Below are 17,088 nucleotides of genomic sequence, written 5' to 3' on the forward strand. Positions count from 1 at the left end.
TGACGGCCTAAGTGTGAAGACCTTTCATAAGTTACTACTTTCAGTGCCATTGAACCATTGCTAAATAAGTGGTTGCAAGTCAAGGATTACATATAAGAGGTTGTAGCCAGGACTTTCCTTAATTTTGTTTGTGCATCGGCTGTGATACAACCTGGGGAAGGAGGACCTTACTACAGTAATTTGTATCTTTGTCAGATAACTGAAACCTGCTCCGTATGGACTTGTCTTCAGACCTTTGGGAAATTGCAGTGGGTTTGAAATGTCCTGGGCCATGCACTAGTCTGCATTTGACAGTGGGAGCAGATACCACTGCTGTTGGCCCTTCACTGGTTACTAGTAGGCTTTGGGATACAATTTGCTGATGCTAACCTATAGAGCCCTACATGGCCAGTGGTGGGATTCAGCCAGTTCGAACCACTTCTGGAGAACCGGTTAACTTTCTGAGAAGTTTAGTGAACTGGTTGTTGGAAAAAATCATTAAGGCAGAGAACTGGTTGTTAAATTATTTGAATCCCACCACTGTAGATGGCTTATTGCAGTTTTACTTTCTCCTTGTGCCATATCCGTCATTGGATGTTGGCGATCATGTTGGAGTTCCTATTTTTATCAACAGCTGTATGAAAAAGGGCTGTTGAGTTTTGTCCAAACCGGTCTCTTAGATTTTGAAGCCAAGATGTTCTTCTGCCTGGACCTTGTTTGCCTTCAATATTTCCTTGGAGGATTAAGTGAAGTATGTCCTATTTAGCAGTTACCTGCAGAGCCATATTTCTCATTGAAATCAGCCCAACCAGTCCAGTCTATCTTCGGGAGAAGTTGCTAGCAGTTTTCCCAAAGGTGCTTTTTCAAGAGGCAACTGGACTTTCTGGTTTTTCTTTGAAGATGTTTCACTTCTCATCCAAGAGGCTTCTTCAGAACTAAAAAAAACCTTCTTGGATAAGAAGCGAAATGTCTTCAAAGAAAAACCAGAAAGTCCAGTTGCCTCTTGAAAAAGCACCTTTGGGACAACCACGACCTGGATGACTGAGAATCTCCATCGACATTGCTAGCAGGTTGTTCACTTTGTGGATGTGAAGGGACCCAAGACTCAGAAACATTTCTCAGAGGTAACATCAGAGCTTGGGAACAATCTCCCAGCATACAACCAGTGGAGTCCCTTTTGGACCGCTTCCCATAAGCAGTTCACCATGGAGTCTTCTGGACTCTGGAGGATGTCTGGGCTATGATACTGGATAACAGAGTCAAGTTTAATTTTAACTGTGTCCTTTAAATGTTTGTGTGGGTTTTTTTTTTGTCTTTTGACATGCAGAGACTGCTTCATAATTGCAATGGTCTCTAAAGGTGATAAATATTAGTCTTCAAAACTGTGCTTAAAGTTGCACAGATTCTCCAAATATTCCCCTATAATTACTTTTTTTTAAAAAAAGGTTTGAATACATTTCTTAAATAAAACTTTATTTTTATAGAAATAAAATTATCCAGTTATGAACCCCGAGGATCCACAATTATAACGTGTTTTTTTTAAAAAAAACCTAAGTTTAATATAAGAAACATTTTTAAAATACTTTATAAATAACTATTACAACTTTATATAAAGTTAATTGTACAAGATTGAACGTAAGACATTATAGAAAGCCACCATGCAAGCTTTAAATGGAATTCCTTCATCTCAACCTTTGAAAGTGGTAAATTTTGCAGGCAGATTGTCTGCTGGATAAACAGTTGGGCCGGTCTTCATTACTGGAGGTCCATTTAAAAGCTGCCAATCACAATTCCGGGCCAACTCAACGGTGAAGATTTTGAGAAGTAGTTTGGCAAACTCTTTGCCCACACAGCTTCTTAAGCCTCCTCCGAAAGGAATGAAACTAAATCGTGACGCATCTTCTGGGAAAGGAGCCATGAAACGATCAGGGTTGAATTCTTCCTTGTTGGTGAAAAGTTCTGCAACGCTGTGAGTGTCACTGATGCTATATATGACATTCCAGCCTTTTGGAATCTGGTATCCCTATAAGAAACAGACAAATAATGACACAAACCAGTGTTGTAGGCATTTGCTTCGTAGAACCAACCACTTTTTACTAAATGCCCTGTCCGTCACTGCTTCCTAACAGCATATACATAATTGAACAAGTAATTAAAAGAACCATTATAAAGATTTCTTACTTCGAAGGAGAGGGCAATTCCATCTAACTAATTATCTAAATATTGCAGCTCAGGTAATTCTGAACATTTTATTTCCCCAATGCCTTATACTTTTGCAAAGCTCCAAGTTTACCCAAGTTACTGTATTTATGGAGGGAAAGTCACTAGGGCAAAGAGTGACATTCAATGATTTCTATGAGCAAGTATGGTGTACAATAGCCTTCTGCAGCTTGGCTGAAGGCCATGTTGACTGAGGGAATTCCAAAAACTGCAATTGCAACATAGAAAGAGGGCACCAGGTTGAGATGGTTGCAATTACTAGCATCACATAGAAAGGTGGCCATTTTGAACAATGAACTTTACCACAGGATGGTAAAGATGATTGAAACATTCCATCTTAATGAGATATGAGAGATATCAACCACATCTTGTCATATAGATCTAAGTCTCCAGGCTATACTCTAACCCAGGGGTCTCCAACCTTGGCAACTTTAAGCCTGGAGGACTTCAACTCCCAGAACACCCCAGCCAGCAAAGCTGGCTGGGGTGTTCTGGGAGTTGAAGTCCTCCAGGCTTAAAGTTGCCAAGGTTGGAGACCCTGCTCTAACCCACCAAGAATGACGCATGCATAGAACCAAGTTTCTCTGTGTGGTTATTCTTCAGAATTGATTACGGTGAGAGATAGACATAATTTCAAGTATTACTTCCTACGCACATACAACAAGCATTTGGGACCTATCAAATACAAGTAAAAGTAATCTTCTGCTCAGAGGTGAATTCCTGGCTCAGAAGGAGGTGATACCCCATCCAACCTGCATATATCTGTATATGTATGTGTATGTGTGTAATTATACATAATGTTAGCACCTCATTAACCCATCTATTTCTCTTCTTCATCAGTGAATGGATTGCCAATGCAGAAATTTATTCTAACACAACCAAACATATTATGGAACGCCATGAGTTATTACACCATTGGAGAAGCAACTTTAAAGAATAAAAAAAAGTATTCTAATACCTATTTAAAGTGTGTGGGTGTTCATTGCAACACAATAAATATGATTTTCCTGACTATTTCTATTGCTTTACATTTATGAAGTAGATTTTTGAAATCCCCAAGAAATATTTAGTACAGTGTACTCTACGGTATTAAATTGTCCCTTCATTTAATTCCACAAGAATCACAAGTCATAATAATACCCAAACCACCATCTCTCTGTCAAAAACGACACTTGCCACCAGAATGGGAAAATTAGTTTTCAACAGATGCCCTACTCCGTTGCATAACGGACTGTAGGAGGAAGGACATCTCTGAACATTTATTTTTATTATAGTGGCAAGGGGCATTTATTGCTCAATGGATTGAATACCTCCTCTTGACCTTAGGTAATGATACAGTCAGCTTAGTTAATAACATTCTTAGTTATGAGCCTAAGCATTACAGGTGTGCACAAAACAGATGAACGTGTTTAATGTTGTGTGCTGGAAATGTGACTGAGCCATTTCAGATCAGCCATAATTCAGCACAACTGAAACATAAATCCAATTCAGATTGCTGAGGCAAAATCAAATCTGAAAGCCAAGACTGTGCATTTCCTTCTCTCCTTTCACCAGGTTGCAGCCCTACATTTTCCCAGTGTCTTTCCTCACCTAAGCTGTTGTTATTAATGGCCCAATGCTTATTCCCAACTTCTCCTCACCCAACCACTTCTTCGCAGAGCAAAGCCATTCATGGATCTTTCCATTCCATGCATGAACTGAAACATCTCAAACATCATCTTTTGGTTCAGGCCATGGATCAACCAAAACAAGCTCTTCCATACATAAAACGTTTCAGACTGAGAAGTATTAAAATACATTTTTTAAAATTAAAAATCTTCTAAAATCATCAGCCTTTCACAGGAGATGCATTTAGGAAGTCACCAACTTCATGACCTCCTACTTACATTGAGCTCAAAAGTTTTGAGGGCCACTCTGAACCCTCCTGGAACTGGTGGGCTCAGTCGGATAGTCTCTTTGACAACACAGCCGGTGTATTTCAGCTGCTCCAGCACTTCCATTCCCAAAAGCTTCTCTTGACTGCAATTGCCCAATAATCCCTAGAAGCAGAGGATATATCATGATAAATATTACAAGAGATGTAAAGCAGAGACTTATTTGGTTAATAGAAATTCAAAAAAATATGCAGCATCTCTCAAACAGGTTATTCACGGAGAAAGAAACCCCTGTAGACTAAAGCAAAGCATTACCAGAATTTTCTGTACACAGATCTAGTTTAATTTACTTTCTTTTGTTTTTTTCAGCCTTCCTGCTACACTGCATTTTTTTCCCCAGGAGTCCAAAAGATTTTTGCTCATGTGGTTGGGTTTCCTGGAATACTGTACATCCAAGAGGCTAAATACTATTTTGCCTAATTTGAAAACAGAGCAAAATACTCCATATAAATTGCATGGGTTACTGCATTGTTTAGTTACATCATTGGATTAAGCCATCCAATAGAAGATTTAATCAAAAATACTTGAATATGTGTGTAGGTATACACACAGAGTTACAGTCCATGCAACACTGAGGACTTTCTGTCAACTACGGGGCCCTCACTGATTATTTTAATAAAAACAGACTGTATTTTCTTACCATTTTTGAAGCTGGAAACACATGAGAACTGTAATTGTAAGACCTAAATATGGGCAGGTTATATTTTTAAAACCACAAAGTAATCTCAACTCTGCATGCCATATGATAATAATCAATTTGCAACCCTCTAAAGATTTAACTGTGACCCTCAGCCAATAAAAAGTAGCCATCTTGGATAAATAACAATATCTGGACCGATTCAACCCATGATTAAAATCAATTAAAAAGGCTACAGCTAACCACTACCTGGATCTGTGCTTTTTGGGCCAGGTCATTCTGCTTCATGCCCTGTCTAAGCTTCTTGCCTAGACCTTGAAAGCAAGGCTCACCTTCTCTTGCAATTCCTTTCTCACTTTTTGTAGCACTTTAGGGTGAAGGCTGAGGTAGATAAGCAAGGACGTGGCTGCACTAGCTGTGGTCTCATGCCCGCCAAAGAGAAGTTCGGTTGCTGATTCCTTTAGCTCCTTTAGAGGAAGGAAACAAAGAAAGTGACCAGGTTGTATTTTGCATGACAAGATATTTTCAAGTCAAGTTCTTTTGCATGCAGATACTGAGAGCCATATCCCCAAGTCTGCATTCAAAAGTGTTGTTTGGTTGGAAGAGTCATAAGGCTGATGGTCCTTTTCTTTAGAATTGTATCACCCATTCCTCCTTTCCATCCAGGAAGTTCCACATCAACTTCCTTCCTATGGCTTCCCCCTTTCTCCCAAAGCCTTTCCTGGCTGATGCAGGTGCCTTCTTCCTGCTCTCATCCAGCCACTGAATAAAATTCAAGCAATTGAACGTAATAAAGGTTTGGTTTCTTGGATTATAGCCCTTTTCAGATTGGGAACCACTTTATCCTATAAATGCTAAATTAGAAAGAATGCCAGTTATGCAAGGCTTATTTCTGAGAAAAACGTGCACCCGTTCACCTAATGAACATCAGCACAAAGTTGAAGAAAAATCTAGGACCTCTGCATGCTGAAATCCTTGGCATATAGCAAAGAGGTTTCTAGGATTGCACTTAATGAAAAGAAAAACATCCATCAGAAGACCGAAGACAAGTAACTCCCTCTTCTGGGCTTTAGTGAGGATGTTTCACTGAAGTGAACATCTATATCTGCTTCAGAATTAGACTTCTGGAAATATATATATCCACTCAGTTGATGGGAAACTAGCCCTGCCAGATGCCACCTAGGGCAGCAGATCAGCAGGTATGACTTTCACAAGTACAGGAGTAGAGAGGAAAATGCTCTAAAAAAGAAATAGTTTATAGCAATAGCACTTAGACTTACACATACCACTTTACAGTGCTCTAAGCAGTTTACAGAATCAGCGTCTTGACCCCAACAATCTGGCTCCTCATTTTACCCACCTCGGAAGGATGGAAGGCTGAGTCAACCTTGAGCCTGGTGAGATTCGATCTGCCAAATTGCAGGCAGCTGGCTGCAGCAGAAGTAGCTTGCAGTTCTGCACTGTAACCACTGAGCCACCGAGGCTCTTCTCAGTATCCTTCTAATTAATTTTCCCTCCCACAATAAAACATAGCTTTTCTGGATCTCAAGCATACTACTGAATTTCTGGAGTATCTATCTGGAGGAAGCTATTCTCCATTACTTTTGGCTCTGTTGTGCAGGCATATTCTTCTTCGACCTAATTTAAAATTAGCAGATATCCTGAAGACTTGCATACAAAATTGGGAGGAAGACCCTATGTCAGAAACACTCACAAAGAACATTATTTTCTACCAGCTCCCTGCCAGCCTGCCAGCTGCTTTTCCCGTTTGGCCAAAAGTTAAAAACTAGGCAGAACAGTCAAAAGTCATTCCCTTCAAAGAATTGGACTTTGGAGATTTCCAGGCAGGTGCTGAAAGACTCACCTGCATGTTGAGCTGCTCCCCTCTGCTTTGGGCGTGCTCTATCAACAGCTGCAACACATCTTTATGACCATTGGAGGGCTCCTTCTCGGCCAATTTCACTCGAATGATCTCCTCAATTTTGGCATGGATGACATTCCGTGCTTTCAAACCCTGGGAACAGAGGTTTTGAGTCTTTTAATATAGGACTGTGCTCATGATCTGAGAAACACAGCTTTTCCCCTAAAGCAGGGATGTCCAACTTTGGTAACTTTTAAGACTTGTGGACTTAGGTGGTTGGGGAATTGTGGGAGTTGAAGTCCACGAGTCTTCAAGTGGCCAAGGTTAGACCCAAAGGTGCTTTTTCAAGAAGCAACTGGACTTTCTGTGTTTTTTTTTCCTTTGATGACGTTTTGCTTCTCATCCAAGAAGCTTCTTCAGCTCTGAGAATCCCCATAGACATCCTGCCCTTACAGTATTTCTATCCCATCACCTAAGTTCGTAAATAAAGCCAGACTTCACAGCTTTACCTTATATAAGCCACTGAAAGGTGCATAAATTGGCAGGGAGAAAAGGTTGCGGATCATCTCTTCAAAGGTGTCCACCAGCTGCTGCTCGCTCTTGCAGCCTGCCTCCTTGGGCTGGAATCCCAGTAGAATGCGCATTGCAATCCGGAACATGAGGCGCTTAACTTCCGGGTATACCAATAGGCAAGTGCCACTAGCAGAACTAGCCAAGAGCCATTGCTTCAAGCAAGCACACACCTCCTCCTGGATGACTGGGGTGTAATGTTCCAAGGCTTCACGGGAGAAAGCTTTCATGATCACCTGAAAATGGAATAGGAGATCATATTATTATTAATCACCTCAGTTTGGTGAAAGTTTGGAGGCTGTGGCTGAATTATTAAACCTGCCCAAAGCCTCCATTGGATGAATAGTGTTTGATTCTTTTTCATTTTCTAAAGCTGGACCATTTTAATCCAGAGTGATCCAGAGATTATTCTGAGCACAATGAACTGTTTCATGGGGAGGCAATAAAACTTGCAGTATGATTAGAGAAAAACTATCTGAACGCCCCTTCAGAATCCAAATGGCTTGAACAATGAGATTACAGCCCCTGAGTTCATACACTGCAATGAAAATCCAGCTGAATCCAAGTAGGCTTTTTCCAAAAATTAATGCACCGAGGATAAAACTAGGGTCTAAGGAAGACTTCGGGAACTAAAAGCAATGAGGTGTTGTCCTTTTTAAGGGAATCATTTATGTCCCAAAGAGGAATGATTTGTTTTGAGTTAAATAATTTGACTTTTCTAAATGATCCCAATAGCTTAAGAGCAGCCAAAATATGACTCTGGCTTTTCGTAGGGAACTCACTTCAGTTCAATCATCTCTGAGCTCAGAATCCAAATTCTGAACATATTTGCTTATCTCAGAACTGCTTTGGTGATCTTAGGTTCTGGGAGGTGGGAGATAGAATAGATCCTATATTTGTCTATCTTTGTTTCTATGATCTTTTCCATGGCTGAGTACTCTTCCTCAAAACCGAGCTGAAATGCTGTATCTTCTACTCCTTGAGCCAGGACAAAAAAAAATCCAACATAAATTGAATTGTTTCTCCTACATACACACATACAAAATTCCCAATCTCTGTTCTGCCAGAGATGTTAGGCTCGCAAATGGTACTTATCCTTACCTTCTTATATACCCAATGCAGTTCAAATTAAGAAGAGGGATTGGTAGATTTCTTTGTTTCCTCTACCAATGGGGGAAAGAATCTACCAATTACTCTCTCTATGGTAGCACGAGGTTCATTTAAGTTGGTTGTTTTGAGTGATGGGCACTTTTAAGCCAAAATGGACACGGAGAACAGTGTCCAGTAGGCTGAGGGAAAAAGCTGACCCACACTAGCCTAAAAGAGACAATAAGAATTGATAGGACCCAAGCTCTGACAGAGTACCCTCAACCAAACAGAACAGCAAAGCATGCCAGATAGAATCCATCACAAAAACTGCATTTGAGATAAGATGGAGAATGCTACTTTAAAATTCAAACATCAAGAAGTGACTTTAGATACGAGTTGGGGATGAGTTGAAGGGAATGTAACAAGGTCATTATGGAAACCAAGTTGCCAGGAGATGTGTGTGTAAAAAAAGGACAATTTATGCATTCATCCCCAAGACATGATCAAACCATCATAAAAACCATCCCCCACTGCCAGTCCTTACTCCACTTCTCCTTCGTCATCACTGCCAACGCTTCGGAACATACCCACAAAGATCAGCTGACCTCACCCTTAAGATAGCAGACAACAAAATATCTTGAAACTCTAATGTGATGCTGGTTGCAAAGGGGGGAAAGGCTTTTGTTCCTTTCTGGCCTGCCCCCAAAATGGTTTTGCCCGCCAGCAAGATCCGTCATGACAATATCTTCTGCATGATGCATCTGTGTAATCTTCATGCAACTCAATTGTTGATTAGTTTAAAAAGTTCTCAGAACCAGCCTGGGAGAATTTATCTGCCATCAGACAAAGTCTCAAAAAACATGAAATTGCATAGCTAGAAGTGGACTAAAAAGGAACAAGAGCCAAGAAACTATTATTTTAAAATTGACACACCTAGGAGAACTTGTAGGGGGTGTCCATAAATGCACCAACATGCCTACCGTCCCTGTCCTATTGTTTCTTTTATTTTTTTATTTTTCTTATCTGTATCCATGTATTCATAACTATGTTTTTACTTATACCTATTATCTTGTAAGCAATTGACTAAATAAATAAATAATAGACTTCAGCAATTTTCCTCTAGCAGGGCAGAGAAGGGCCAGTGTGGCCAAGATACGATTGTGTTAAAATACAAATCGGGGCAAAACCTCCCTCTTTTCAAATCTTCTACAACTAATCTCCAGAAAGCGATTGCAATTTTTAATATCCTTGGACTGTACGCCCCCTTTTTGGGGGGCACACCGTCCAACCACTTGAAAGCAAAGGAAATAGTTTGGAAAAGAGGAGGAAAGGGTTTCATCGTAAGTCTTAAGGTGTGGAGGGTCGGGGCGCCAACCCCTCTTTATGGTCTCTAGATTGCCCCCGTTGCTTCTGGAAAAAGAGCTCTCAAAGGCGCCATTCGTTTTATGGGAGCCTGTTTTATGGGGAAGGACCTTCCCCAGATGCGTTTTAAGATCCTCCTCCGTGGCTTTCCCTTCTTCCCTTCTCCCTTTTACAAGGCCCCATTTGCTCCCAAGTAGGTCCCTCTGCAGCTGAATACTAGGGCTTCCCCCCTTCTTTTGGCTAAAGAAGATACAAGCTAAAAGATGCATGGCACACATAAGAACTGAGGCTTAGCCGCTCTCCTTAAAACTTCATCCGACTTCAGGGTAAAGGTTTTCAGTTAAGACTCGGGTCCTTCGGTTGCCCCGCCACATACATAATGTGCGTGCATGCATATAGGCACACATACATGCACGCAGTCATGCACACATACACAAAAATACACCTCCTCTGATAATTTCTTTTATGTACACTGAGAGCATATGCACTGGAGACAAATTTCTTGTGTGTCCAATCACATTTGGCCAATAAAGAATTCTACATTCTATTCTACTCTATTCAATTCTACTCTACTCCATTCCACTCTATCCTGCTCTACTCAATTACTCTTTTCTCTATTCTATTCAATTCTACTCTACTCAATTCTACTCTAATCTATTCAATTCTACTCCATTCCACTCTATCCTGCTCTACTCAATTACTCTTTTCTCTACTCTATTCAATTCTACTCTACTCTTCTCTATTCAATTCAATTCTACTCTACTCAACTCTATTCAATTCTACTCTACTCTATTCTACTCTATGGAATCCAGATCCTGCGACAAACCTTTCTCTGCCTTTAAGGTAGGAAGAGGCCGACCTTCTTTTCCCACGGCCGAAAACCCCCGGCCGGATCAAGGGGCTGCTTTAGCCACGGAAGGGAAGGAGCCCCTTTCCCCAACCCGCTGACCTTCTTGCGATGCTTGTGCTGACCGTCGTGCAGGTTGGAGAGGCAGCCGGAGCCCAGGATGATGCGCACCGAAGCCGGCCAGTGCACCGCCACCAGCCGGTGCTCCCCCAAGAGGATGTGCCGCACGTTCTCCACCCCCATCACCCGCACCGTCGGCCTCCCGAAGAGGTGCGTCTTGTAGATGTGGCCGTATTGGCGACGCTTCGTCGACAGGAATTTCCGACGCTGGGAAGGAAGGGAAAAAAGGAGCCCGCGGTGGAATGGAGCGGAGGCCGGGCGCTTGGATCGGGTCCCTCCGCCCCCGGGCTCCCCCAAGCGTGGAGGGCGCCGCCCTCCTCGCCTTACCTGCAGCACCAGCTGGAGAGTTTCCCCCAGGAAGGGCAGCCCCATAGTGCCCGGCGGCAGCGGCAGAGGGCAGGCGGGATCGCGGCCCCGCAGGCAATAGAAGTGCCAGAGCTTCAGGGAGGCCAGGCAGAGCAAGAGCGGCACCAGGACCAGGGCGCCCAGGGCGCTGGCCAGCAGAAAGGAGAAGCCCATGCTTGGTTCGGGCCGCCTGGCTTCCACGGCTGGAGCCGGGCACAAAGTTGCCTCCCTTCTCGGCGAGCGACGGAGCGCAAGGGCTGAGCCCCGCTACGGGGACCCCTTTTATACCCATCCTCGCCCCCAGGTCGCTGCCCACTTTACCTTGGTCCGGACGATCAATTAGTTCATCCAAAGTTCAGCTTTAATTGCTGCGGGTGGCCAGGCAAGCTCCGCCCCGTCGTTCCCTCGACCCCGCCCTGCCCTGGGCTTCAAGCCTTTCCAGACGGCGGCGGCGGGAGGGGGAGTTGCCCCTTCCCGTCCCCGCCCCTCTTCCCCCGAAGCCGGCGAGGTCTCCCGTCCCTCGAGCCGGGCAACAGCTCCGGACGATCAGCTCCTGGCTCTGGGATGGGGTGGGGTGGGGAATTCTCCTGCCGAAGAATGAAAGGGGAGCTTTGCAGCTCCGATCCCAAGGAAGCTGCTCTTCTTCACACCTGGAGAGATCGGGCCTCCTGCGGGGGAAGCAGGTGCGGCGGTTCGTTCGCCCGTTTCGCTGGCAGGAGCCCCGCCAGTTCGGCTCCCCGCCCTCCTCCTCCCCACCGGCGCCATCCTCAGTATTTCGACTCGACGGAGTCCGCCCTCTCTCTGACGTCCGATGGGGTCTTTTGAAAGGAGAAACCAAGCCCAAGGAACGGCGTCTAAGCGAGCGGCAGGCAGTCCGGGTAGAACAGGGTAAAAAGCAAAGCGGCGTCGATTCGGAATATTCCCTGGTTGGGTTCCCACGTTTTCTGGCGCGGCTTTTTGGCTGCGCTCAGCGTGGGTGTGAAACGCAGCCAGTTGCGGTAGATTTAGGGCTTAAGGGAGACGCGTGAACCGGGTTAAGGTGTATGCGGGTTACACAGCCTCAAAAAGCGGAGTCCCGAAATACAGTATAATAACGCGGGGGAAGAATCTGGTTGCTCGGCAAAATCCTGAGCATATTTAATTGGAAGAAATCCTTGCACGGCGGCCATGCATGAATGGCAAATGATTTTGGCCTTTCCTTCAAGGGCAGCGCGGTAACCCCTTCCTACTACTTGTTTACTCAGAGGTCAATTCCTGGGTTGCAAGGAGGATCTTCAGGACCTTTCCGACAATTGTCCGCTTCTGAGCAGCCCATAAGGAAGGCACCCAGGTTTTATGTTTTAAGTCTGCTGAATTCAAGATTTATAACGTTAAGCTTTCGGCCCTTCAGATACCGGTACCACAACCCCCATAATCCCCAGCTAATTTGAGCTGCAGTGCTGGTTTTAGATTTTCTTTCGTCTCGTTTCAAGGCCTATGAAATTTGCTTCGATTCCTTCCTGGAGACCCAGCTTTTCTGGGGGGTGGTTAGGCACAGACCTCCTTCAGCAACTGAAAAGCCCCAATAGATTTTTTCCCCTAATCTCTTTTTTTTTCCTAATATCACCCGGGTATTGAAAGGCTGGAACGAGTTTACTCTTTCCACGCAAATTAATTTTCTTCTAGGTGTCCAAAATACAGTGCGCTATAAACGAACCAGGTTTATTCGCCAAAGAGGTAAGCCGCGATCAATCAACCAATAAACAGATTTATGCTGGTTTAAGGACCACGATAAAGATCTGATTTGATTGAACTGGGCTTAGCGTGTACTGGAAATAACGCTGTAAGGGTTTTAACCGAGTTGGTTCAGCGTGCTGAGCAACGGAACCCGCCCGCCTACTAATAAATGCCTTTTCTCGCATAGTAACGTAAGACCGTGGAGTTCCAAATTATATACTTAAAAATAACCGATTCCTGGAAAGTGGATTGCTTCCGTTTGTTTTATCATCAGCCCCTGTGGTGCAGCTCAGCAAAAAAAAGGAAGATTTGTATTATGTAAGAAAGGAAGAAGGAACCTGATCCGGGCATTTCTAGACAAAATATCGGCGAATTGCAGACTTGATCAGTCCGGTTTCTTAACCCCATTCCGTCCTAGTTTTTCCGAATGTTTCTCAAAACCAGCGGGACTACCCCAAGGTCACCCAGGTAAGTTTCATGGCTGTAGGATCCGTCCGGATCTCCTCGATCAGAGTCCATTCCTGGCTGGCCCACATTCCTAAAAAGTTTTATCCCTCCTTCAGTATTTCCCTCATATCCAAGAGGTTGCGAAATTCCTCCGTGAATAATAATTACCTGCGAAAATCCTGAGCATTGCTGGCATCTAAATCGTTGGCCATTTCCTTGAGTCAAACTATTTGGACTTAAAGTCACCTTCACCGCCTGCCCTCGGGTTTTTCACCCTCTCCCTCCCTTTTTTTGCATATGCAGAAATGCAATTTATCTCAACACTTTTTCGGGCGTGGCAATGAAACGAGTTGTTGAACTCCCGTCCTGCTGTTATCTAAAGACGTGTGGCATTCACGAGTTAATCTAATTTTGTTTTGGTGCCACAAGGTCCATTTGGTCTCGCTGTTTTCCTAACATCACCTCAACTGATGGAAGTCCTGCAGACTCGAGGCTGATCATGTAACTTAAATGATCTGCAGTTGATCAATGCTTGACTTCTCTAGCATTGTCCACAACTACCTTTAATTATGGGAAGGCTTCGTGGTTTTCTCCGGAAACTAATTTGAGCTTGTCTGTCTCTGGAGGTTTGTTCTTTACCGATCTATGGAGCCCTCTGAGGCGGCTATGTAAATAATTAAGTAATCAATAATAAACTTCATGCTGTTCAATTAGATTGGTGTTGTTAATCCCCTTCCCCTCATGGCTCTGTTGGGAGGGAGATCTCTCTGTAGGGATCCGCTCCACCTGGAGACTGGGGCTTCCGCTTTCATCTGGTTTCGAGCCAAATAGTTGTAACATATTGAGATCCAGTCGGCCAAGTTTTCTGGTAGTTGCACTCATCCTCATCCCCATTCTCGCAAAGGAGAGCCTTGGAAAAAGGGAGAAATGGGAAAGCCATCAGATCCGGATCTCTCGGCAGATCTTCCATCCGATGGACAAGATCTTGTGACACACCCTCCGGAGAAACACGACCTAACCTTTTTTTTTAAACCACCTAAACTAGAGAGCAAGGCTGGTGGTGTAGTGGTTAAAGCAGGTTTGGTTTCTGCCCGAGGCGAAAGCCAGCTGGTGACCTTGGACCCATCGGCCCTAGGAAAGAGGCTACACGAAACCACTCCTGCCAGGGGATGAAATGCAGAGGCTTATCCAAGTCATCAGGAATTGATAACCGATTCGGGGCAGAAACGAAGTAAATTACATGGCTAAAATCTGGAAGACACCAGGACTGAGTTTTGGGTCGGCTCACTCGCTCTCTCCCCTCACACCCCCCATTTATTCCTCTTGGCCAATGTCCGCCTTTTGCTGGGCTCAGCATCGGATTTGGGGGGGGGCTGTCAAATCCCCAGTACAGCAGACCCGCCAATCCCGCGGGTGGGCGACCCCCTCACCGCCGCCCTGCCTATAAGCCTCTCGGCGCGGTGAGCAGCGGAGGCCGGGAGGGCAAGGAGCGGCCTTCGGTCTCTTCCCCCCACCCCCTCAGAAAAAGCCATCCTTGGCCTTCGGTTCACCTCGCCAAACAGGAGTTTTATCTTTTACATCCGGGGCCCTGCGAGGAAGAAATCCGCCTCAGAGGCGCAGCAGATTCTCGAACCGGCGAAGCGCTGTTAATGGCAGGTTCAACCGCAGGTCAGCGGGCGGGGGGGCGCGGGAGAAAAGGTTAGGGTGGCCAAAGGTAAGTCAACACGCGCCAACGCCGCGGTTTCTCGTCGCCCCCGAGTGGCGCGGGCGGGAAAAATAGGCGGTTGCCCCTTCGCCTCAGCCCCGCTCGCAGGCCGAGGGCAGCCCTCCTCATTTCTGTGGGAACAAGGACCGGGAAGAGCGCGCGAGGGGCCGCCCCGCCGCTTGGCTACTCAACTCCGGCAGGCCGAGGGAATTGTACGCGTTACAAATTGCGCAGAAACAAACGAGCGGGAGCCGGGCCGGGCCGGGCCTGGCAGCGAGGGCTCAGTTCGGGGAGCTTTGGGGCGTCTTTGCGGACACTTCAGCCTCGGGCTTCGCCGGTGAAGAGGAGTGGCGTGAGGCCTCCTTCTCGCCCAACAACCGAGGCAGCGGGGGAGAGTGAGAGAAGGGGGGGGCGCTGTACAGCTAGAGGCCCGCTTCTCTTCCCCAGAAGTCGCTTTCCTGAGGGAAACGATTCCACGGACGGGGTCTCTTTTCCCCGCGCGCCCTTTCCACCTGCCCCTGCCGGCAGCGCCGCAAGACTTCCCCTCGTTCGGGCTGGGGGGCGGCTAGGGAGGGGCTTTTCCGACTTCGTGAGGCGAATTGGAAGCAGCGGGGGGGGGGGCGGGTGTCTCCCTCCCGGCGCCACTCTTGGAAGATCTCCCGATCCCTTTAAGACTTGTGCCTGGGCGATCCAGCCCGAAGGCACCGCTAAGGAGCAACGCCGCCGCCAGGAAGAACTGCGCTCTCACGAGCAGCTTCTACTGCCTTGTCTTCTTCGCTCCGGGAGCCGACTGGACTGCTGGGGGCGGAAGAACCGCGGCCTGGATCCAATGGAATCTATCGCGGGTTGATTTCTTCTCCTCCTCCCCCCACCGCGTCCCCGATGCGTTGCGAAAGGTGCCGCGTTCTTCGCTCCCCGCCCCTCCCTGCAGCCGGCCTGATTTCTGTGGTGTGGTGGGGCCTCTTCGGCTTTGAAGGCGGCCAGATCGCCCGCTTTTCCTCAGAGTCGGCGCGGGCTGTGGGCGTTTCGCCGCGCAGGAGGAATTCAACGCTTCGAAGGGCGCCTCTTTCGGGTGCCCCACCCTCCCGTGATCGCCGCCACTTTCTCCTTTCCAGGGAGAAGAAGCCAAGAAATCCGCGATTGGACAGATTTTGTTGTATTGTGGGTTAGAGAAGACTCGGCTCCAGGATAACGAAACAACTTCTTTATTTCTATTACAACCAACAACCAGCAGAAATCCCGTTTATTAAAATCCTTTTATAGGAGCTGCCTGACAGACCGACCAATCTGCTCTTAGTATTTTCCCCGCCTAATATGCGGACCAGAGGGAAAACTTTTCTAACAACACAACGCTTTCCTTCTCTAAGGACGGTGGGAAGGTGGTGGGGGCCTCGGCCAAAGGCAGGCGGCCACCCTGTTAATCGGAAGCGGCGGCTGGAGAAGAGGGGGTTTCCTGCGGAGCGGGTTCGCCTTTGCATTCAGTCGCGTTCCGGTGGCCTCGGCCCCGAGAAGGGATGGCTGGACATTGCGATCCAAGTGGAAAGGAGGCAGGAAGCCCCAAGGGAGGAGATCCAGGAGGCAGCGGCCCTTTCTGAGTGAGAAACGGGAGTTCGTCCTTCTCGTGTTTTCGCGGAGATACTTGAAACCGGGCGGGTTCGGCCATCCTGCTCTTAACTGGATCTCGTTGTTGTTGCTGTTTACACCGATTCCCCCTGTTCCGGAGGGGATTTGCTTCCTGGGAAAAAGGCGAAAACGACAATTAAGGCTGGCGTTCAGAGCCAGAAAGGGAGGGCGGGACTCCGGGGGAGACTAGCGTTCTCTTATTCTACAAACAGAACTGGGGAAGAGAGGAAATCTAACATTAGGCATCTTTTTATATAAAAAAAAACGGATAAAGAAAATCGAAAATGGACAACTCTCAGTGAGCTCAGTGAGAGAGGTGGTCAGGTAATACCCCCAAATCCCCGCCGTCCAAGTCAAACGTTTTGGGGACAATGAATAGTCTGTAGCGTAAGGATCGGTATAGGTCTGAAACGAAACGCGTTTAAAACCCACTTCCAAACCCGAAGGGGAATTTTAGCTCAGAGAACCTCTCTTAACAATCTGCTTCTCCGGGGTCCTTCGGGAGATAAACCCTAAAAAGGGGGGAAAGGCTGCCGGCCAGAAATATGACAAAGAAAGCGTATGGTCCAGGTCTGTTCATAATTTAGGCATCATTAAAATCTGTGTTGAATGACCGTACCCGGTCGCTCCCGT

At 46.2% G+C, this 17,088-nt stretch overlaps 1 protein-coding gene across 2 annotated transcripts; it reads right to left on the bottom strand.

The window, feature by feature from the left end:
• Positions 1-1,480: 1,480 nt before the first annotated feature.
• Positions 1,481-11,375, bottom strand: CYP26A1 (cytochrome P450 family 26 subfamily A member 1). 2 transcript variants are annotated; one of them, XM_087964205.1, is made up of 7 exons: positions 11,286-11,375; positions 10,602-10,826; positions 7,141-7,437; positions 6,635-6,784; positions 5,103-5,237; positions 4,086-4,238; positions 1,481-2,002 (listed from the first exon to the last, which is right to left on the bottom strand). In XM_087964205.1, exons 2-7 carry the CDS (start codon positions 10,740-10,742, stop codon positions 1,667-1,669), a joined length of 1,212 nt encoding a protein of 403 aa, XP_087820331.1. In that variant the 5' UTR covers positions 10,743-10,826; positions 11,286-11,375; the 3' UTR covers positions 1,481-1,666. The 2 variants fall into 2 exon arrangements, with proteins under 2 accessions (XP_087820331.1, XP_087820330.1); XM_087964204.1 differs by lacking the exon at positions 11,286-11,375 and adding an exon at positions 10,947-11,273.
• Between the last annotated feature and the right edge of the window lie 5,713 nt (positions 11,376-17,088).

The sequence above is a fragment of the Notechis scutatus genome, chromosome 4, assembly GCF_049901735.1.
Source record: "Notechis scutatus isolate UNSWTSFEM ecotype Mainland chromosome 4, rNotScu1.2, whole genome shotgun sequence".
NCBI classification, from domain to species: Eukaryota; Metazoa; Chordata; class Lepidosauria; order Squamata; family Elapidae; genus Notechis; species Notechis scutatus.